Below are 19,334 nucleotides of genomic sequence, written 5' to 3'. Positions count from 1 at the left end.
AAAATGCATATCTGTTAAGAAAACAACAAACACACAACATTAAAATGAACTAAAACAATTTTAGTTTTCTAAGCAACTATAGCCTTTGATAAAAGTACCTTAAAGGATTAAGTGGGGGTTTGGTGGGCACACTATAATTAATTTACCTGAACACTGTAGTAGAGCGTCTCCTCAGGTGTAACCTTTTTGAATTCACATACCTCTGCTAATTTAGAATGCTCTTTCTTTTCTGCCTCAAACTGATCCCTTTCCTTTTCCAGCTTTTGCTGGGCTGCCCTCAGCCTCTCAAGGTCCTTTTGGTACTCTTCCTTTTTATTTTGCAGTTCCTCTTTGTCACGTTCCAGTCGAGTGTTCTCTTGCCTGATGGCCTCTTCACGTTCAGAAATCCGCTCCTCACGCTCTTTCAGCTCTTGCTGTTTCACATCAAATTCGCGCTCCTTTTTCTTTCTCTCCTCGGCACTTGCCATTTGAAGACGATGCAAGTTGGCCAGTTCTTGTCTTTGCTTTTCAAGGCTGCGCTGCTTCTCCTGCTCAATCAGAGAATTGGGACGCGTGGAGCTACGTGAGCTGGGACGCTCACTTAATTGACGTTGATCTTCAATGTATGTGTCCTGCTGTACCACCACAGCCTGCCAATCACAAGATTCTGCATTATTCTTACAATCCAACACCTTTAAAAGACACACTTTATTAAACTGTAACCAACAGCTTTTAAAATGCTTTACTGCTTTTTTTGTTTTTAAAGAAATCTTTACACATTCATGTTCTTCTATCCAGCAACACTACATATGCTGTGTTTCAACTGAATTTAGTTTGTGTTGCCTTTCAATACAAAAGCGCATAATTCAAAAGTTAAATAAAGGCCAAAAAGTTATTGTAATCTTTGCTTTGAAGCATTAGTCTGCTACCAAATATAATGGCAGAACACAACCTCTCTTCTTTTTGTCATGATTCAGAAAAGTGAACTAGCAAAAGACAAGATTTGGAAGTCAGTTGGACCACAAGGAGGAAAGCGCTTGAAGTGACTGACTGACTGGACTTTGTGTTCTTCTGTTATTACCTGTAAATTTGTGAGAAGCTCATGGAGATGTGTAACACTATGGAGGACATGCTGCAGGGTAAAAGAAATAAAAGAAAACAGCCAATTACAAATACAGGCTTTACAATATGGTTTGTAATATTTCAACACTATCTAGAAGCACATACAAAAAGAGACAGAAAGAAAAAATCTTTTGAATCGGGTGCCATCATATCACAAACATTTCCATCTTGGTGTCAGCAGCATACACTGAACTGCACTGCTGTGGGTCAAAAACAAAAAAAAAAAACACAGCTGACTGTTTTGGTGTACTATTATAAATTATGGTACAGAATTTCTTTACAAATATTTTTTCAATCAGAATTCAGCACCATTTCATGGTTATCCACTTTTTGTTTTTTTTATAATTATTGTCCTTGTCCACCAGGTTGATAGCCTCAGTGTCAATAAGCCTGGATACCTCAGGACATTGCAGATTATTAAGGCTGTACTAAGGCAGAGACTTAAATAACAGAACAAGGCAGCTACTACTACTTTTTATACCAGCATCTCTACTAAGATTTTGATTAATCAAAAGGAACATCTGTTGGCTTATTCCATACTCCAAAAAAGAAGAGTGAGAAAATGTGGACTTCTTTTTTAGCCTTATCATCTGTGTATGCAGAATGTAAACAAATATAGTCATTTAATAGCTCGTGCTATCACAGTATCATTCTTGTAAGAAGAAATTTTCATACCTCATGGTTTCTTTTACACATGAACAATAAATTGCCACTCCCATCCTGTGACACAAAGAACAAAACACAATTTAAAAACATTCACAGGTGAAAAGCAAAAATATACCAACAAGGAGTGGCAAGCAAATCTTATCAAATACATTTCCAAGTGTAATTTAAGGTACATGAAACAAAACATCTATTCAGTTTGTGCCTCTGTCTCCCTAATTTGAAGTTTTTTTTCTTGTTTCTCATAAGAGAGTCCAGTTTGGTTATATGAGCAGTAATTATTTTGTTTATGGGGAACAGGAAAAAAAGAAAGAATAGAATGCTAAGCAATGTTTAAGTTACCTTGGATAAAAGTGCTATAAAGTATAAGAAAAATATTATGATTATATAATGCACTACAGTTTAGTGCAAAACAAAAATATATTGATAATATATTATAAATAAATTTAAAGCTGTCAGTTATGCCCATAAAACCATAATGATAAAACTCATCTAACAGACATCATTTATGAACATGTGCATTAAGGTGGTGAATAAGAATTGAACAGCCAGAAAAAGGAAAAAAGGCTCCAAATTACCACATTATAAAGTATATTATTAGTAAAGAATAATTCATATGGAACTCCTATTTATTCACCCATTCTGTGAACTAACTGGCATTTAATAAAGAATACTTTAAGGTAATATACTTCTTATAAAACTGACATTTATTAAAAAAACCCACTAAAAAAGTCTGTCTGACCCTAAATATTTAGGATTTTGTCTTTTAAGTAATGCATAAATATCTAGCACTTACTTAATGATGTTATAACCTAAAGTGCTCCATTGTTTTTCAAAGACTGAAACAGCAGCAAAAGTAATAGCTTTTATTATTATTTCTTACCTTTTTTAAAACACTATCTGATTCAGTCCTCCTGAGATCTGACACATCATCAATTTCTTCTTTTTCTCCATCTAAATAGCAAAAAATAAAAGAGTTTATAAGGTTACTTATAGTAAATAGAGTCATGGGGGACACACACAAACAAACCATCTTTGAATCCCACTTATGCACTGAAGGGCTGCAGGGAGCCCTCGTCTAGTCTACTAGCACTAGCAGCATGGCAGAAACCAACCGTGGATGGCAAACCAGCTCACCACAGGGTGCAGTTGCTATCACTGGGCCAATTTACAGGAGCAGCATTAGAGTACCAGAGCAAAAGCCCACATGAAGTTACCAGGAATATGAAGAGAAGCACAAACTTCTTACTTTTGGAGGAGTTCATCTGGTGACTGTCAAAGCCCCCAAAGGTCTCTGCCCTCCGAGGAAGGGAGACTGGTCCTATTCCACTCTCCATTTCCAAACTGCTGGAAGTTTGCAGGCCAGCTGTGGTGCTGAGGCTCGTGTTTACCAAGGATTGTAAGGTTTCCACTGAAACATAAAAATCATTCACACTCAGTAGAAATAAGCTGTGCTCAACTTTATATAAAGAGTTGTTTCAGTTGATTATACATTTCTGTCATTTTTTTCCTTTTATAAACAAAAACTCATTCTCAGCCATCTGTGCACCTGAACAACTCTCTATTTCCTTTTCATTCAAGTCACTTAGAAAGCTACTGCCTTAGGATTCTGGAGTCACAACCTCACTGACTGCACTGCATTATCCTGTGGGGTACTAAAGATGGAACTTTCCTTTTTAAGAAGAAGAGGTTTTTTTTTTTTACAAAATAACACCTCCACTGTTTCTCAGGCATCTGCATCTCCATTTCATTTTCAGCTTTTTCGTATCCGTGGCCCCTGCACTTAGTAATAATTAACTGGCTACTGGCTTAAGATCACATGCGTGCGCGCACACACACACACACAACACTGAAGGAGTCCATCTGATTGCCTTAAGCAAAAGGAAGTTGCTTTTCCATTTGCTCTGATGTACCCTGTTTTTGGAATGCTGTCGATTTTAGTGTCCACTTGCATATCAGAGTCTTTCAGGCCGTATGCTTGTCTTGCATTTACTGTGCATGTAGTGCTGACAGGTATTTCTCTTTGACCTACACACCATGTGGATGAATTTAGTGCAGTATGGGTTTACTGTATGTATCTATCTCAGTGCTCTGAGTTTGGACTGTTGGTACTTTTTCTACCCCCTTAGCCCATAACTCTGATCTCACACACACAGAGGTTGGAACATACACGGATTACTTTATGAATTACATTTTGAGCTTTTTCTGTTTAGTTTGCTTCTTTTGTTGTATCCTAATAATGACAACTAAAAGGAAGCAGATCAGACACCTGGGAAAACAACAGTGAATGATGAAAGGATGCAACTACTTCAGCGTCAGACCCACTAATTAGTAAATAATGGATTAAATAACCAGAAAACCCGTAAAAGAGCAATGAAATGAAGGATGAAAGTATTGTTAAAAAGTAAAAAAATACATTTCCCATATAACTGCTTAGTACATTTTAGTAAAAATGTACCAAACTTAATTTCATTACAGTTTTTACATTGACTCCAAAACACAAAGAGTGGGTTATAACAGATGAGACCCCAGGACTGAGACCCAGTGAACTGGGCTATATATCAGTTCCTAAAAAAATGTGAAAAATATTCACAAAGTATTCAGAATGAGTTACACACTTTTAAGTATTCAATCAGAATGCAAATCTGAATACACTAAGGCCTGTATATTCAGTAACTTAACACTTCTTTGAGAATTCTACCCAACACTAAGTAGACCTAAACCAGAGACATTGTTCAAGCAAGCCTCCTCTAAGAATGTTTGCACAATATAGAAATGTTACTGTATTGGCCTACTTCTTAGAAATACAAAATATATGTACAGTACAAGTACTAAAGGAACTACAGCTAGTTCTTGCACATGCCTTTCTCCTGCTGCTGTTCCCAGGTTTATGCTGCCGTACTCCTGTCTGTTTCACAAGGAGATGGTCTCCTCAGTCGCCCAATGCAACTATATATACAGTAATAATTTAGTGTACTTTTAAAATGTACACTGCAAGCTCAATGTAGTTGTAATAACAACATTTTTCAAATTTTATTAAAATGTTTCTTTTTGAAGCATGTGAAACGTTCTTTGCGCCTTGTGCTGAGGCAGGCCCCGTTTGACGCTTCAGTGTTTTATGTATACCTTTGCTTGTGTACTGCCTGAACTTTCGGTTTTGTCCTGGGGTTTAAGTTACCCACTGACTGATTTTTTTGTGATGTAATTTAGAGTGTATGAATGTGCAGAGCCACCTCTTTTAGAGTTGTCAACAGACATATATAACTGTCATTTAATTGTATAACATAATTTAATAGGCCTACTTTTCCTACTAAACAAAAAGTGAAACTTATGAACATTTATTTGCATTTCTGCTTTAGGTTTTGAGATTAAGAGCTCTTTTAAATTACTCTCATTTGGTGGTTGAAACTGTATGACAAAATAAACTGTTAGTGGACTTTCATCTTGTGTGACTGTTTACGCATTTATACTAATGATATTAGTTTATCATTACTGGTGCTGGTATCCTAATACATTGTGAAAGGCAATGTCTCTCCCTCACGCAAGGTTTACTGATGGCCATTCTCCTTCTCTTACCTCTGGCACTGCTCTGACTTTTCAGGGCTCATTTCATGAATCTAAAAGGTCACCAGTGTCTCCCACCACAACACAATCTGCACTCACTTTTCCAAATAATCCAAGCCAGAATCCTTTATGAGATTTGTCAGCAGGTAACGTACACATGCCAACTGATTTAAGAAGTAGAATGCATCTCTTAAGGGCTGCTCTTTAAAGCGTTTAATCACCCCCCTCTCACACACACAGAGTATGGATTCCTTTCATGGCTGGCTTCTCAGGATGGCTCCACCCTTTCCAACACAAGTCTGTTTGGCCCCACCACAATTTTATTTACGGTGCAGTGGCATTTTTTGGAAACTTACTGTGGAGCAACTGTAAAGAAAGGTGGAAAAAAAGCACAAAAGAAAACCAAAATGCGATTGGACAGTATAGTTCACCCCATACTGGAAAACAAAGAAAGCTTTTAGTTTAATTCACTTTCAAACTCAAAAATCCAAACGAGGATAATGACAACATGCAGTTCATGTTCTACATGTATTGGCTTTACCCAAAAGTTTTGTATCATAAAACACCATATTAGTTTGCATTGGGAATACCTGCTGTGTAAATACCCTTTTAGGTGCATTTTATTAAGTTAAAAGTTCACAGCTCACCTTCCTTCAAGGCTTCTTTCATTACATTCTCCCCTTTTTGAACATCTTCAGTGCTTGCCCGGAACATGGATTTTGCTGCTGTTCTTGATGCTCCATCATCTTGCACACTTATTTCCCGGAAAAGTTTTACCTTTTCCTCCAAAAGAGTAACTATTTGTTGATCTTTTAAATGTAGCTGTTCTGTAAAAAGACAACCAATTTAAAAAAATATATCAAATTTTCTTAAACATAGCAATGGATGTGTCTGGTATTATCATAAATTATAACTAGCATCCATATGACGACAGAACATTCTGTGGTCTTGGACACTCATACATATGTTAATCAAAGAATATACAGTATATACCAAACCAACCACAGACTTGAGAGCATGGACATACACAAATTGGAAAACTGGGAATAAGGATGGCCAGTATTGTGGTAGAAGGGTGGGACAAGAAAAAAAAATCTCTACATTGAAGGTAAATTTATTCGAAATCTACAAAGGCATTCATTCAAAGAGAGAAGCACAATGTTCTGGAAAGGCCGTCACAATCCCCTGACTTGAATATCATCAAAAATCTGTAAGATGATTTGAAGCAGGCTGTCCATATGCGGCAGCCACCAAATTTAACTGAACTGGAGAGATTTTGTATGGAAGAAATGGTCAAAAATACCTCCACCCAGAATTCAGACACTCAAAGGCTATAGGAGGCGTCTAGAGGCTGTTATATTTGCAAAACAAGGCTCAACTAAGTATTGATGTCATATGTCTGTCGGGGTGCCCAAATTTATGCACCTGTCTAAATTTGAGCTTGTTATGATGCATATTGTCTGTTAATCCAATAAACTTAATATCACTGCTGAAATACTGTTTCCATAAGGCATGTCATATATTAAAGCGGACTGAAGGGCCCGACTTTACATAAAGACGAGAAACCTGGTCTAAGTCTCAACAATGCAGGTTAGCGATGATGCAGCAACATTTAAAGTGCTTCAGGATACCTCTAGAAGAAAGACTGTTGCCTTCCATGTGCTTGTGTCCTTGCTAAGGACAGCACTGTGGTCCATTTACAAAAGGATGCAATCGCTAGCAATTTAACAAGAGCAGTGTCATCCATCAAGATCACCCATGTACTGACCAACAGATCCACAAAGAGCCCACCAAGGAAGTTAACATCAAAGTATCTAAAAGGCAACTGTCAGAAAGAGACTACATACACTTTCTCTTCATGGGAGGTCTGAAGGGAAGATGTGTCTGCGATCAACAAAGTTTTAATAGTTTGTGTACTTTACAGAAATGGTGGTTTATTAAGTTCTGTTAAATGACATGGGTATTCACCGCCATGACATGTAGCTGGTAAACAGAGGCTGCCTTCTAGTTCCAATTTCATACTTTGGGATTTCATTTTACCTTTCAATTCCTTAATTGGCTTCACTAAGCACTGCTAAACTGAAATGATGAAAATAAGTTCCAAATCATAACTAAATATGTATGCAAATAGAATATTAACAATGAATAACTCATACCTCTCATTTCTCTTGCTTTTGATTCCAAAGCTCGTTTTTCCTCTTCTGATTCACTTGGTAATCCTTCATCTTCATCTTTGACTCTAAAAGACAGAGTAGAAAATGTCAGTAAAGAATCTGTAATGAGTGATAAAACTAGCTTGGTTAGTGCTATATAGGGTCACTTACAGCTCTCAGTTTAAGGTTTAAAACAAATCATAGCACCATTTAAAACCAAATGTAGCAAGCACCTAAATATTTTAGGATTTAATCATTCAATTAAATTACATGCATGGATTAGCCATTATACTTTCTAAATGTCAGCTTATGGGCTTAGAAAATGAAGCGCAAAGGTTTAATGGGTATTAATGCTTTACTTCCTCCATAAATAATTGACACAATATGTGGCAGAAAAGTAATGAGACTGACAACACTGCAAGCGATCTGGCAACGCTGCGCCATTGGTCCTTGATAGAGCACGTGTATCAGTAACCTCCCATAGCTCAGTGCGAGTTTCAACTCCTTCCGTTAACTACGTGATTTTTGTGACTGCTATTAGCGAAGTTGTGTTTTGGTTGTCGCCACGCAAAATGGAACAGCGGAATTTGGAGCAACGTTGTGCCATTAAATTTTGTGTTAAGCTTGGAGAATCGGCAAGTGTGACGTTTGAAAAGTTAAAACAGGCCTACGGGGAACATTCTTTATCCCGAGCTCAAGTTTTTCAGGGAGGCCTTCAACTTCGAAAACCAATGAAAACATCGAACGTGTGAACACTCTTGTGAGATCAGACCGTCGTTTAACATTAAGAATGTTGAGTGAACAATTAAATTTGAACAGATTTACCGTTCATCAAATTTTGACTGAACATCTGAACGTGTGAAAGGTCTGTGCCAAAATGGTGCCGAAAAACCTCACAATTGAGCAGGACGACGGTCGAAAAAATGCATTCCTGTGGTTCCCCAGCCCCCTTATTCACCTGACCTCAGTCCGTGTGACTTTTTCCTTTTTCCTAAACTGAAAAATGTCCTCAAAGGACGTCATTTCGGGACTTTAGAAAACATCCAAAAGAGTGTAACGGACATGCTGAAGACCATACCGGTTGAAGACTTCCAGCGCTGCTACCAACAGTGGGAACAACATCTCCATCGGTGTGTAGCTACCCTAGGGAACTACTTTGAAGGGGATAACATTGATGTTTGAAAAAAATAAAAACTTTGGTAAATAAAAAATCAGTCTCATTACTTTTCTGCCACACCTCGTATATTTGACAGTGATCAGTGTTTATTTTACACAGCAGCCTTACAGTTACTGTACATCAAAAGACAGTTGACTAACAGTAAAATTCAAGGAACTAAGGTCTTCGATAGTGCAAGATAAATATATGATTAACTGCAAGAAAGTGTCTAATTTGGAATGATCATCTTACAGTAAATAAATTGATTGACAGTAGGAGTTGACAATACAGAACATGCAGAATCCGAATAAAAGAGACAATGAAGATAATGAAAGTATAGCTGACTCAAATAAAAGAGAAAACAAAGTAAAAGTGATGAGAAAGTGATATACTGTACATATAAACCTGGGAAGAGAATTCAAGAGAGGAGCAGCCAGTAAATATTTTTCAGTTGGCCTTCTGAATTCTAGTAAATCATGCCTCGAAAGACTGGATGTATAATTAAAAATGAAACTTGCACCTTGTGGGACTATATGGATAATTAAAAACTTAAACAATCCTTATAATCTCTTGGGGGAAAAAAAAAAAAGACATGCTGATGCTTTACGTACATTTTTATTTCGTAGTAGTGTTTTACCTTTTGGGGGTTTATCATTTTTAAATATTAAACTCATTCTGTGTCATATCTCAACTATATTGTGTTTTCTAACAGATATTACTGTCAGTTTTCTGCCTTCTCCAAGGGGCTGAAAGTCCTGTTCTTGTCAAAACAGTTTTAATATACAAAAGCCGAACTCAAAAGTGAACTGCTAATGATTTCCTTTTTTTTTTTTTTTAAATCACAATCTTTTTGTAAACAATTAAATGGAAATGGTAAGACATTCTGGTAATTAAACCTTCTTGTGCTCAAGAGCTACTTTCAGAAAGAATACAGTCGGAGCTTGTGATACTTTAAATTAAACTGTATAGAACAAGCTTTTTGGTAATTATACAAAAGGTGTAAATTCAGTTCAGCACAGCCTCTCTTTTTTTAGCACTTATTCTATCCAGAAAACAGTGAGATACAAAATCTAATACGCATTTTCCACAACAGAACACACCTTAAAGCTATAAAATAAAGTATAAGTGGTTTAAGTGCTTTGGACTAATAAAGAGCCTGTCTATTAATGGAACTTACGTGGACTGCATAGCGTCAGTAATTAGTTGAATCCAATTATTGCGTTCCTCCTTGGAGCTTGCATGGACCTCCACCATCTCTGGGTTTTGAATGCCAGCAGTGATTAAAAATAGCCCTTTCTCCTCATTAGCCACTTCCCGGACAATGAGTTTTTGTAATGAGATTACAGTTGAACGCTGATCCTGTAATGTAACATTATCATATTGTTAAACAGGAAATCTCTCTCTAGACTGTGCAGCACATATCCTTCAGAGGAAGAATAATCTGAAAGAGATCTGAAAGTATGCCATTGCAAAAATAACAAGGTATGACTGGACAGTCATGTCATTACCCAGTTGGTTTGCTAGGAGTGTACCTAACCACAGACGGGACCCTTTTAAAAGTATTCAGACCCTTGACCAGTTCTTTAATTATATTGAACAACAAATCCTACAGTAAAGTTTTACTTTTTGGGATATTTTTATTTTAAAGCACTGAAATTAGGCAAGGCCATTTTTTAGTGCAATATTGCTTTGTTACACAACTGATAAACTGGCCTCCACCAGTGAATCTTTAAAATAACTGCCACATTTTCTGGATTTAAACTCCATCATTAAGAGACTGTTATTCATGTTGTGAACCTCGGGACTAAAAAGTATCATAAAGAAGGTAGAAATAAAAAGTAGACACATAACTTAGGAAAGACAAATAAACCAATCCAAGTATTTGGATGTCACAGTGGGCACTATAGGTTCCATTATCAGCAGTGGAAGGTGCGAGAGCCTAAATAAAAAATATTCCACAAAACTCTTTGCGCAAACAGAAAGTCAACTTGTTAAAGAGACGGCAGAACTACAAAAAAATCACTGAATAGGTGCACTAGTCAACTGTATTAAAGACTCTCGAGTAATACTGGCCTGAATGTGTGAAGATGTTATAATTTTAAATAGAACCAAGGTGAAAATAAATTAAAAGCTTGGTAGAACATGTGCGACAGATCCAGTTGTGAGGTTGTGGCCAGATTAGACCAAAACAGAGCATTTTTAGCCAATGTTCAACCACTTCAGTCTTCTGGATCCAAATGTGACTGACACTGGTGAAGCAGACTAAGGGTATGGACTCCCAACCTCCCTCAGAACTTGTGTGTGAAGACAGGCACACCCCACGAGGAACAATAATGCAGAGGCCACTATAAAACCCAGTCTGTACTGAGCAATTATTTATTACTGATTTACTTAGAACCAACACCCAAAAGTAATCAATTTATTCAACATTTGTTTGACACACGTACTGCAGGTACTTACCAGAGATGCAAACACATATTTCTGGTCTTTTTCTTGAAGAAACACAAAAACATCTGTGAACAGCAGCGCTAAGACATCTGAAAGATGAAAAATCATTTGGAGTAGCAGTCAGTTCATTGAAGTGTGTGCAATTAAATTGAGACACATCAGCCGAGCACACTCACTAACTAAAAAAGCAAACATTTTTAACTATACAGTTGGGAAAACTGTTAAAATAAACTAGGATAATTCCAGGAAGTTTTTATTCAGCATTACCTTTCATTCTTCCTGTCAAGCTCTTCAGCTGGAGCTGCCCGTCATGCAAAAGTTTCTTACGTCTGAGATCTTCCCTAGCAAACATCTGACCACTCTTCATTCTCATGATGGACTTGTTTTCAGTACGATTGTAAATCTCCAGAAGTCTCTTTTTCTTTTCATATTCATTTACTTTGCTGTCCACTGCTGCAATAATATCTTTTACTAACACGAGTGCCTGTGTGAGGTCTTTGTGATCTTCCTCATTCTCTGCAAAGTCACAAAAAAGGTCTTTTACTTTAAAAATCTAAGGGGCAAGTTCAGCAGATATTTCAGAATTTAAGGCAAAGGAAACGGACACCTTGTACAATAGTCCCCAAGGTTAATTTATTATTATTATATACACATATACATATACACACACACACACACACACACACACACACACATATATACATATATATAAAAAAGCCAAATACCACGGACTCACTCATCACGAACTCTCCCGAACCATGAGGACTTGAAATTTGTAATGTATGTTACCCTTGGCCCATAGGTGCTCGTAAGAAACAGTTTTAAAAATTTCGTGCTCCAAGCACTAAGAAACAGTTTTAGAAATTACTTAATGGATTTAGATCTGGTTGTTTTCTATAATTTGCTTGAACTTTCTGGTTGACTTTGTGACTTCTCTCATCACGCTAAGTACCAGAGTTCGCCTTCGGTACCAATGTATTTATGCAAAATCCAAGGGAGTGCCTGTGGGCTGAGAGCAGGGGGGCAGGGCCTTCCTCATTCACTCGCCAGCCTCTGAGTCAGTCTATGTCTCGCCACATGTTGGAGTGCACCTTGCCTTTGCTTAGCTAGCGATACCTGCTTGTTCAACAGCCTTTATCATCTACAGATTGTTAAGGAGTAACCTTTGACATTTTTGAGAGAGAGAGAGCGATCAGAGCTACGTCTGTTTTAGAGGGTAGCTGCTGATTGCCAGAGATATCACGGCCATGTGCTTTTCTCCCCATGCGGGGAATGCTCTCCCATCAGAGATTAACACGATCAGATATAGTGCCAACGTCTATTGATTTTTAAAGTTTGTCCTGTTTCAGTACTATGTGGGCACAGCCACGGGGTACAGCTTGTGTATTATAAAAGTAAAAATCATACTTCTGTGTTTTGAAGAACAGCTGATTAAATGACAGCCATTACAGGTAACTTGACTCACTGATTAGTAAAAAAAAAAAAAAAACCCTGCAGCCTCATGGGATTCCCAAGACTGACATTAATCACAACTGTTTTATGTCATTTGTTTGTATAAGTGTATCAAGATACTGCAATTCGATCTGACAGTTCAGTTGTGCAAATGCACTGTTTTAACAAATCTTCCTGCAAGACTGCAAGTTGCTACATCTGATGAAATACATGCTTTTTATGCATTGTTTGATATATTTCAGGTATATTTCAATTAAAAAAAGCTCCATGATATGTCTCACTATCTATAACCACTCATCTGTCTTCTCTTATTTTGGGGTCAAAACAAACTGAAGCTAACACCCAGCAACCCTGCACAGTCCCCAACACCCTATTACCCTTGATCTAACAAATATATTTTGATGACGGAGGCTTAGACTGTGAATTTTTTAAGGGTTATGTATGCATTTTGTTTGTCAGCCAGCAGTAACAGGTGGAAATCAGGAAAGAGACCCAAAACAAATGCGATTCCGTTACCCTTCACCCAGAGGGCCAACCTACTTCGCATTAAGTGTTTAGACCACATTGGTCTATTTGAGGTACACACAGGCAGCATGGACACATCTTTCCTGTACTTTAAAAATTGGTGGTAGTAATGAACAGTTGGTTTCACAAAAGCACAAATATACTGTAAATGGATTAAATGTTCGGAATCAGTCTGTTATTTAAAGCACATCATTTGGCATGAACAGACTTTACCAAGCTTTACACTTTTTGCTGTATTAGTGTCAATGTAAGTGTCAATCTTATATTTATAGACAGCAACAGAAAACACATTCTTCTTGGCATTTCTCTTGATTGGCCGGAGGAGGAGTATCTGGGTATCACTGAGAATATTGGAATTTGTTAGTGCAGCCCTCTCCAGGACGAGAGTGACTGAACATAAATAATAAAATAAGTAAAAACGAATAAATGTAACATTACACTGTTTTAATACTGGGTCCCCTAAAATGTAAAACATATATTACAATATAAGCCCTCAAGTACTTTCCTAAGGTTGTACATTAGATTCCAGTTGTTAGCAACAGTTCATGGAACCTGGTGATGTAATGCTATATATGTGAACCACAAGTACTGAACACTCTGAGACATCAAAGTCTATTCAGAACGGTCTCCAGTATACATCAACATTTGGAACATGTTCATATTCTAATAAATTTTGCATTAATTTTGACTTTATATGTAATCACTTTGAGTCTAATATCAAGGATAGCTGTTCACCCACATGACAATGCAGTGTATGTTACCTGACATGTGAAAAGACCAATCTGAAGTTCAAGGCCATTACCTTTGGTGTACTGAAGAATTCGTTGCAGAATTACAGGGTACTTTGTTATTCTCTGGGTTACTAATAATATGCATTCAGGAATACCCAGCCTCCGGACTATAGCACTGCTCATTTTTTTCTGAAATTCAAGAAAGAAAGCCAACATACACATAAAACAGACAACTAAAGCAGTTAATTAACAAACAGTACAAGATTACATCTTGCCTGAAGAGGCCTGAGTTGCCTTGAAAGCTTGCATAATGTAATCGTTTTAGTTTGCCAATAAATGGTGTCATTTTGCTTGGCTTTTCTCTACATTCATAATGGCTAACACGGTACAGCAGTACAAGTATATTAACAATACCATCTCATGCTTTAAATTAAAAGTATTTTCTAGGATATCCTTTTTTGCCATTTATAGCACTAAACTAAATAAACAGAAAGCTTGTTCTTTTTATGATTACATGATTTTTTTTTTTTAAATCCACTCTAAGACAGGCCAAACATAAACTACCACAATAATCATTAATGAGTTGCTTGAGAGACGCTTAAAATATTAAACTTAAAAAAGTATTAACAAGAAGTTTTGAAAATGCTTTAAAGATATAAATTTTCTAATCTTTGACTCAATGACAAAGATCAATTTATTATTGTAAAAATTGAAAGCGATACTAAAAGTATGATATTAAAGCATTTGAAAATATTTTAGGATTCGTCCTTCGAATACAAAAACATATTTTCAATAAATGACTTGCCTGAATGAACGTCTGAAAGGTCTTCTCTTTGGCATTTAGCTCTTTGTAGTAATTCACTGCTTCATTGTGACGACCACAGAATTTACCATATATCTTCTTCATGCGTTCTGCTTTTGCTTCTGAAAACTAATGGGAAAATACAGCATAGAAAACATTATAAAAAAAATTAAAGCTATATTAGATTTTTTTTTTAATCTCATATATAACAAACCAGCAAACCCGCGATTCTTGAAAGAATCGCAAATCCAAGAATGGCAATCACTTTCTGTTCCCTGCAATATTTGGAGGGAAGAAAAATCATGGAGGGTGGGTGCATCCTGGGAAAGTTTTCATCTAATTAAATAAACGTATTTGTACTAAAGCGGTTTCTTTTTGGAGCCGTGACTTATCTGGTTCTGGTGTTTCAGAAGCACGTTATAGGCTCCTGCGTTCATTGCTTATATCAATGTAGGCTCGTTTTTGTTTTTCTATGGGTGTGTCGTTAGCTAGAAGTCGTTTGCTGACGGCGGATCCGGGCTTGGAGGGCTACATTACTAAACGAAGGTGGTATATGCGGTGGTGTGGGCGGTCGCGTTCGGGCGGTGGTGGTAAGTGTGTACGGCTTGCTTGTGGCCTTTGGCATCTGTGCATATATACAACCTGGCGTGCACGCTTTACCTCAAGTTTAGTTTAAAGGTCGTGTTGTGTTGTTTGGGCGCCACCTACTGACTCTGGGGCGCCGAGGCGCAGTGCAGGTGCACGTGCGCTGTCGGTGCTTCTGGCCACTGGCATCTGCAATCCTTGTATATATACACAAACATTACTAAATGAAGGTTGTATATGCGGTGGTGTTCGCGTTCGGGCGGGGGTTGTATTGTGACCTGAAGTTTAGTTTACAGGTTGTGTTGTTTGAGGACCACTTACTGACTCTGGGAAGCCGCTGGGTTTGACTCTGGGGCTCTGAGGCGCAGTGCGCATTCACTTTCAGTGCGCCTGGCATCTGTGCATATATACAACCTTCGTTTAGTAATACAGATGAAAAATTAGGCTTACTTAGACAGAAACATAACTTTATAAGATGTGATGATTTTCTAAAAAGTAAATTTGTAATTATTTAAGTAGAAAGTATATCACATTTCAGTTACTTAAAATGAGATATACTGTAAACAATGTTTGAAGTGTATAGTGGAGCAACTGTAAGATGCAGAATAACCAGTAATAAAACTAAATAGATGTTAAGGAGCACAAATTCTGAATGAAACTGTATATGTTTCACCAAGAAAAGGGGTGGGCAACTTAATTTACTCTGCAACAAAATGTTCACATTTCAAGCAGTGCACAATCAAAACAGAATGCTATTTTCTCACCTGATTAACAAGTATGTCGCCGATTCTGTAAATGACAAATCCTCCTTCTTTCACTTCATTCTTCATCTGCTTTTGTGCCTCACGCCTTCTTTCTAGGATGCAGCTGAAAAACTGAGTATGGATTTCTAAGAGATCCTCTAACATGGGGAACATCTTCTCTACCGTCCGAGAGTCTAAAAGTGCCTCTTTCAGTAACCCCTTGCTGTAAACGTCCGACATTATTTTCAGTGTTCGCACATGATGCATTTCAGTCTGAATAAGTTCTGAAAGAAATTAATTGGTAAGGGACAAACATTCAGTCAAACTAAAGTAAGTTCCTTCTTCATATAACACAATAATAAGTAACTGACTTTTACAGCTTGAATCTTACAAAACACACTAGTGTTAAAATCAGATATCATGCATTCATTCATTAGAAAAACTACTTAAACATTTTAACATGGATTAGAGTACCTGGCTCAAATTTTCATTACAACAAAGTATTAAAGTATCTATCTATTTTTATTGTCCTGACAGTTTCCTCATATGACACAACTCTATAGAAATCACGTTACTACGAAATACATTCAGCAGATATTTTCATTACAACGAAGTGCCCAAAAGACCTTAAATTGTCTGAATGAACCATCCATAAAGCAGTTAATTCTGTGGTCACAGCTTAGTTGTGCACAACGATCCCCAAACAGAAACACTGTAAATTTTTTTTTTTCTTTCTTCGAACTTTCCTCATACTGTTTTTTTTTTTTGCTATTTTTGTTTTCGGTGGTTTTCAGTGATACCTTTTGCTTATTGCTCGTCAACATTTGAAAAACATTCATTGGAATTTAATTCAATGTCACCCTCCTATAGTAATGGCAGACACGAAAAATCGATTAACAGTTCATATTAAAAGAAAAAAAAACTTTTAAATGTTTGCGGCACTCGATTCCAGAAAAAAGAACAATGTTGCAGGGTGAATTCAGAATTTCGCCATTGACACTGTCAACGTTCTTGAAAAGCCAAACAGAAAAAGAAGAAAAATCTCGGGTTGCAAACGTATGCGAACTGCTGCATTTGAAGATGTTGAAAATGCAGTTTTTATGTGGTTCAGTGATGCTCGTTCAAGAAAAACTCCTATTAATACGGCACTCATTCAAGAAAATGTGAGGTTTCTAAACTCTCTTGGGACCACCTCGAACTGGACAACAAGCCGAAGAGCAGCCCGAAGTGCGATCACCACTGTGGAAGTCTATTTATCCATTGCTGGGGCAACAGCAGGCCCACAGCTCTACTGCGGCTCTTTACTGAAGCAAACAGGAAAGATCTCGATGGGTGATGCAAGGTGCATTGTAAATGCAGGGAACAGTATTACTTGGCCACAATCCTGCCTGACTGCAGTATCTGTTTATAGGAGAGTGGCAGATCACGCTACAGTAAATAACCGTGCTGTTCCTGTTTCAAGCTGAATAAAGCTGGTTTTGCTAAAGTACTGAGATTAAGCCTCATGTTTTGGGGTGCAAGATAGGGACTTATAGCGCAACCCCGATCTTTTAGGATTTGCTTCTGTGGAGCTTCGCTGTAGTGCTGTGAGCCTGCTGTTGCCCTGCCCCGGCAATGGACAAACAATCTTCCACAGACGCGGCAATCGTGCTTCGGGACACACTTCGGCATGTCGCCCTGTTTCTTGAGTTCAGAAACCTCACAATATGAAGAACAAGAAAAGAATGATTCTTCTTCTGATTGATAACTGTGCTACCCACAACAAGCTTCCACATTTAGTTAATGTTCAGGTTGAATTCCTCCCACCCAATTGCACAGCAATGCTTCAGTCATTGAATTTGGGCATCATTCTCACCCTGAAAGTGTATTATCGCAAGGAAATGCTGAGAAACATTCTCGTCAGCATAACTTGTAGACAGAAGGAGATTAACATTAACGCAAAAGAAGCTATTGAAATGATTGCAAACGCCTGGACGCAAGTTAAAGAAAGCACTATAGTGACAAATGCAGAATCTCATTATAACAAAATATTTTTTAGGTCCCTTGCAGTTTGTTGTAACACAATTTTACCTGTATTTTTGTCTTTTAGCAATGACAATTAGACATGGCATATAACATCACATTTAACATGTGGACCATATATTTGTATTTTATATAGGACATGTGCAGCACAGAATTAGCCATTTGCTATTATGGAATTTGCCAAATAAGCTATAAAACATATTTGACATATGAGAGCCTTGATATCTTACATGTGAGGCATTTACTATTTAAGCTGGATTTTTGACAAATACATGGGAATTTTAAATTATAAGATAGATATTTGCCATCAACACTTGCCTTTACACGTTTGACATTTGTCACTTTGCACAGGAGAAACACCTAACATTTATAAGAAGCAAGTGGTTTTTTACATTTGCCATCACACTATTTTAGTAAGGAAAAATGATTCTACAAATAAAAAATATTGTCCAACAGTAAAAACCGAGCCTGCCAGTGAATATCCAAAATGGTCTCTTCTCAATGGTTCATAAATTTAAAGTTATCTAGAATCACAAAAAGGCTGATATTCTGTTGTTGTAGAAAATATAATGAAACACTGCAAATAATCCCTTCAGCTTCTGTATTCTTTGAAAGACATCTTACAACTTACTGTGACTGCAGGAACAGTGCCTGGTAAAACTAATACAAGAGGAGTTGGGGATCTTAAAAGTATTCATATCTAAAGTAGCAAGATGTGAAAATGTACTAACAAGATTATTTTTAAACTGTTAATAAATGTATACAAGCCAAAAATGAAAAGGAAATAAATATAAAAGAAAAATTAACCATACCATAAATAACATCCTGTCGTTTAATCACATCTTTTTTGAGTTGTTTAAGCAGCTTTTTATCAACTGTCAAACTCCACGAGTCTGCCTCGAGCTCCTTGGCCTCAACTTCAAATTCCCCCATGAGGTGACAGTCCATCTCAGCTCCTGGTAAGGCAGACCAATTATTTTGTTACTAATTTTTGCATACAATAGACAGGTCACATATAACATGTAGGTTACTGATAAATGACAGCAGAGGGTGAGTGGCCATACTGGCCTAAGTATTCCTGATGATTTTCACTTAAGCTAGTGTTTATTCTGGTAGTGTGTAAATACTTTCAAAGTAGCATATCAAACTGAATTCTAAGTGTATAAGCATAAACATTCCAGATTGTCATTTTGAAGAGAACAAAAAAAACCCCAAAAAAACAGTAATATCTAACACCAATGTTTAAAATCCAGTAATGTATGTATTATAGAAGGTGTACAAGTGCTTATGATAAAGACAATTTTCAAAGGCAAAAAAACTGTAAATTTTACTCATGTAACATAAATGGTTGATACAGTCTAACAAAAAAATAAAAACAAACATAGTATT

General features: G+C 37.0%; 1 protein-coding gene across 6 annotated transcripts in view; it reads right to left on the bottom strand.

The window, feature by feature from the left end:
* Positions 1 to 19,334, bottom strand: part of LOC120541395 (A-kinase anchor protein 13-like) — a 300,746-nt gene that overhangs the window by 3,638 nt on the left and 277,774 nt on the right. For 5 of the 6 annotated variants that reach the window (XM_039772974.1, XM_039772975.1, XM_039772979.1 and 2 more), the window contains 14 exons: positions 18,758 to 18,901; positions 15,945 to 16,207; positions 14,599 to 14,724; positions 13,865 to 13,982; positions 11,353 to 11,601; positions 11,098 to 11,174; positions 9,815 to 9,996; positions 7,485 to 7,567; positions 5,976 to 6,155; positions 3,014 to 3,175; positions 2,648 to 2,718; positions 1,777 to 1,821; positions 1,061 to 1,111; positions 147 to 629 (listed from right to left, as the gene is read on the bottom strand). In XM_039772974.1, the coding sequence (XP_039628908.1) occupies positions 147 to 629; positions 1,061 to 1,111; positions 1,777 to 1,821; positions 2,648 to 2,718; positions 3,014 to 3,175; positions 5,976 to 6,155; positions 7,485 to 7,567; positions 9,815 to 9,996; positions 11,098 to 11,174; positions 11,353 to 11,601; positions 13,865 to 13,982; positions 14,599 to 14,724; positions 15,945 to 16,207; positions 18,758 to 18,901 (2,234 nt within the window). The remainder of the gene's footprint in view (positions 1 to 146; positions 630 to 1,060; positions 1,112 to 1,776; positions 1,822 to 2,647; positions 2,719 to 3,013; positions 3,176 to 5,975; positions 6,156 to 7,484; positions 7,568 to 9,814; positions 9,997 to 11,097; positions 11,175 to 11,352; positions 11,602 to 13,864; positions 13,983 to 14,598; positions 14,725 to 15,944; positions 16,208 to 18,757; positions 18,902 to 19,334) is intronic. The other variant, XM_039772976.1, reaches the window with a different exon arrangement.

This window comes from Polypterus senegalus, chromosome 12, assembly GCF_016835505.1.
Source record: "Polypterus senegalus isolate Bchr_013 chromosome 12, ASM1683550v1, whole genome shotgun sequence".
Taxonomy (NCBI): Eukaryota; Metazoa; Chordata; class Cladistia; order Polypteriformes; family Polypteridae; genus Polypterus; species Polypterus senegalus.
This window is presented reverse-complemented; position numbering and strand designations above follow the sequence as displayed.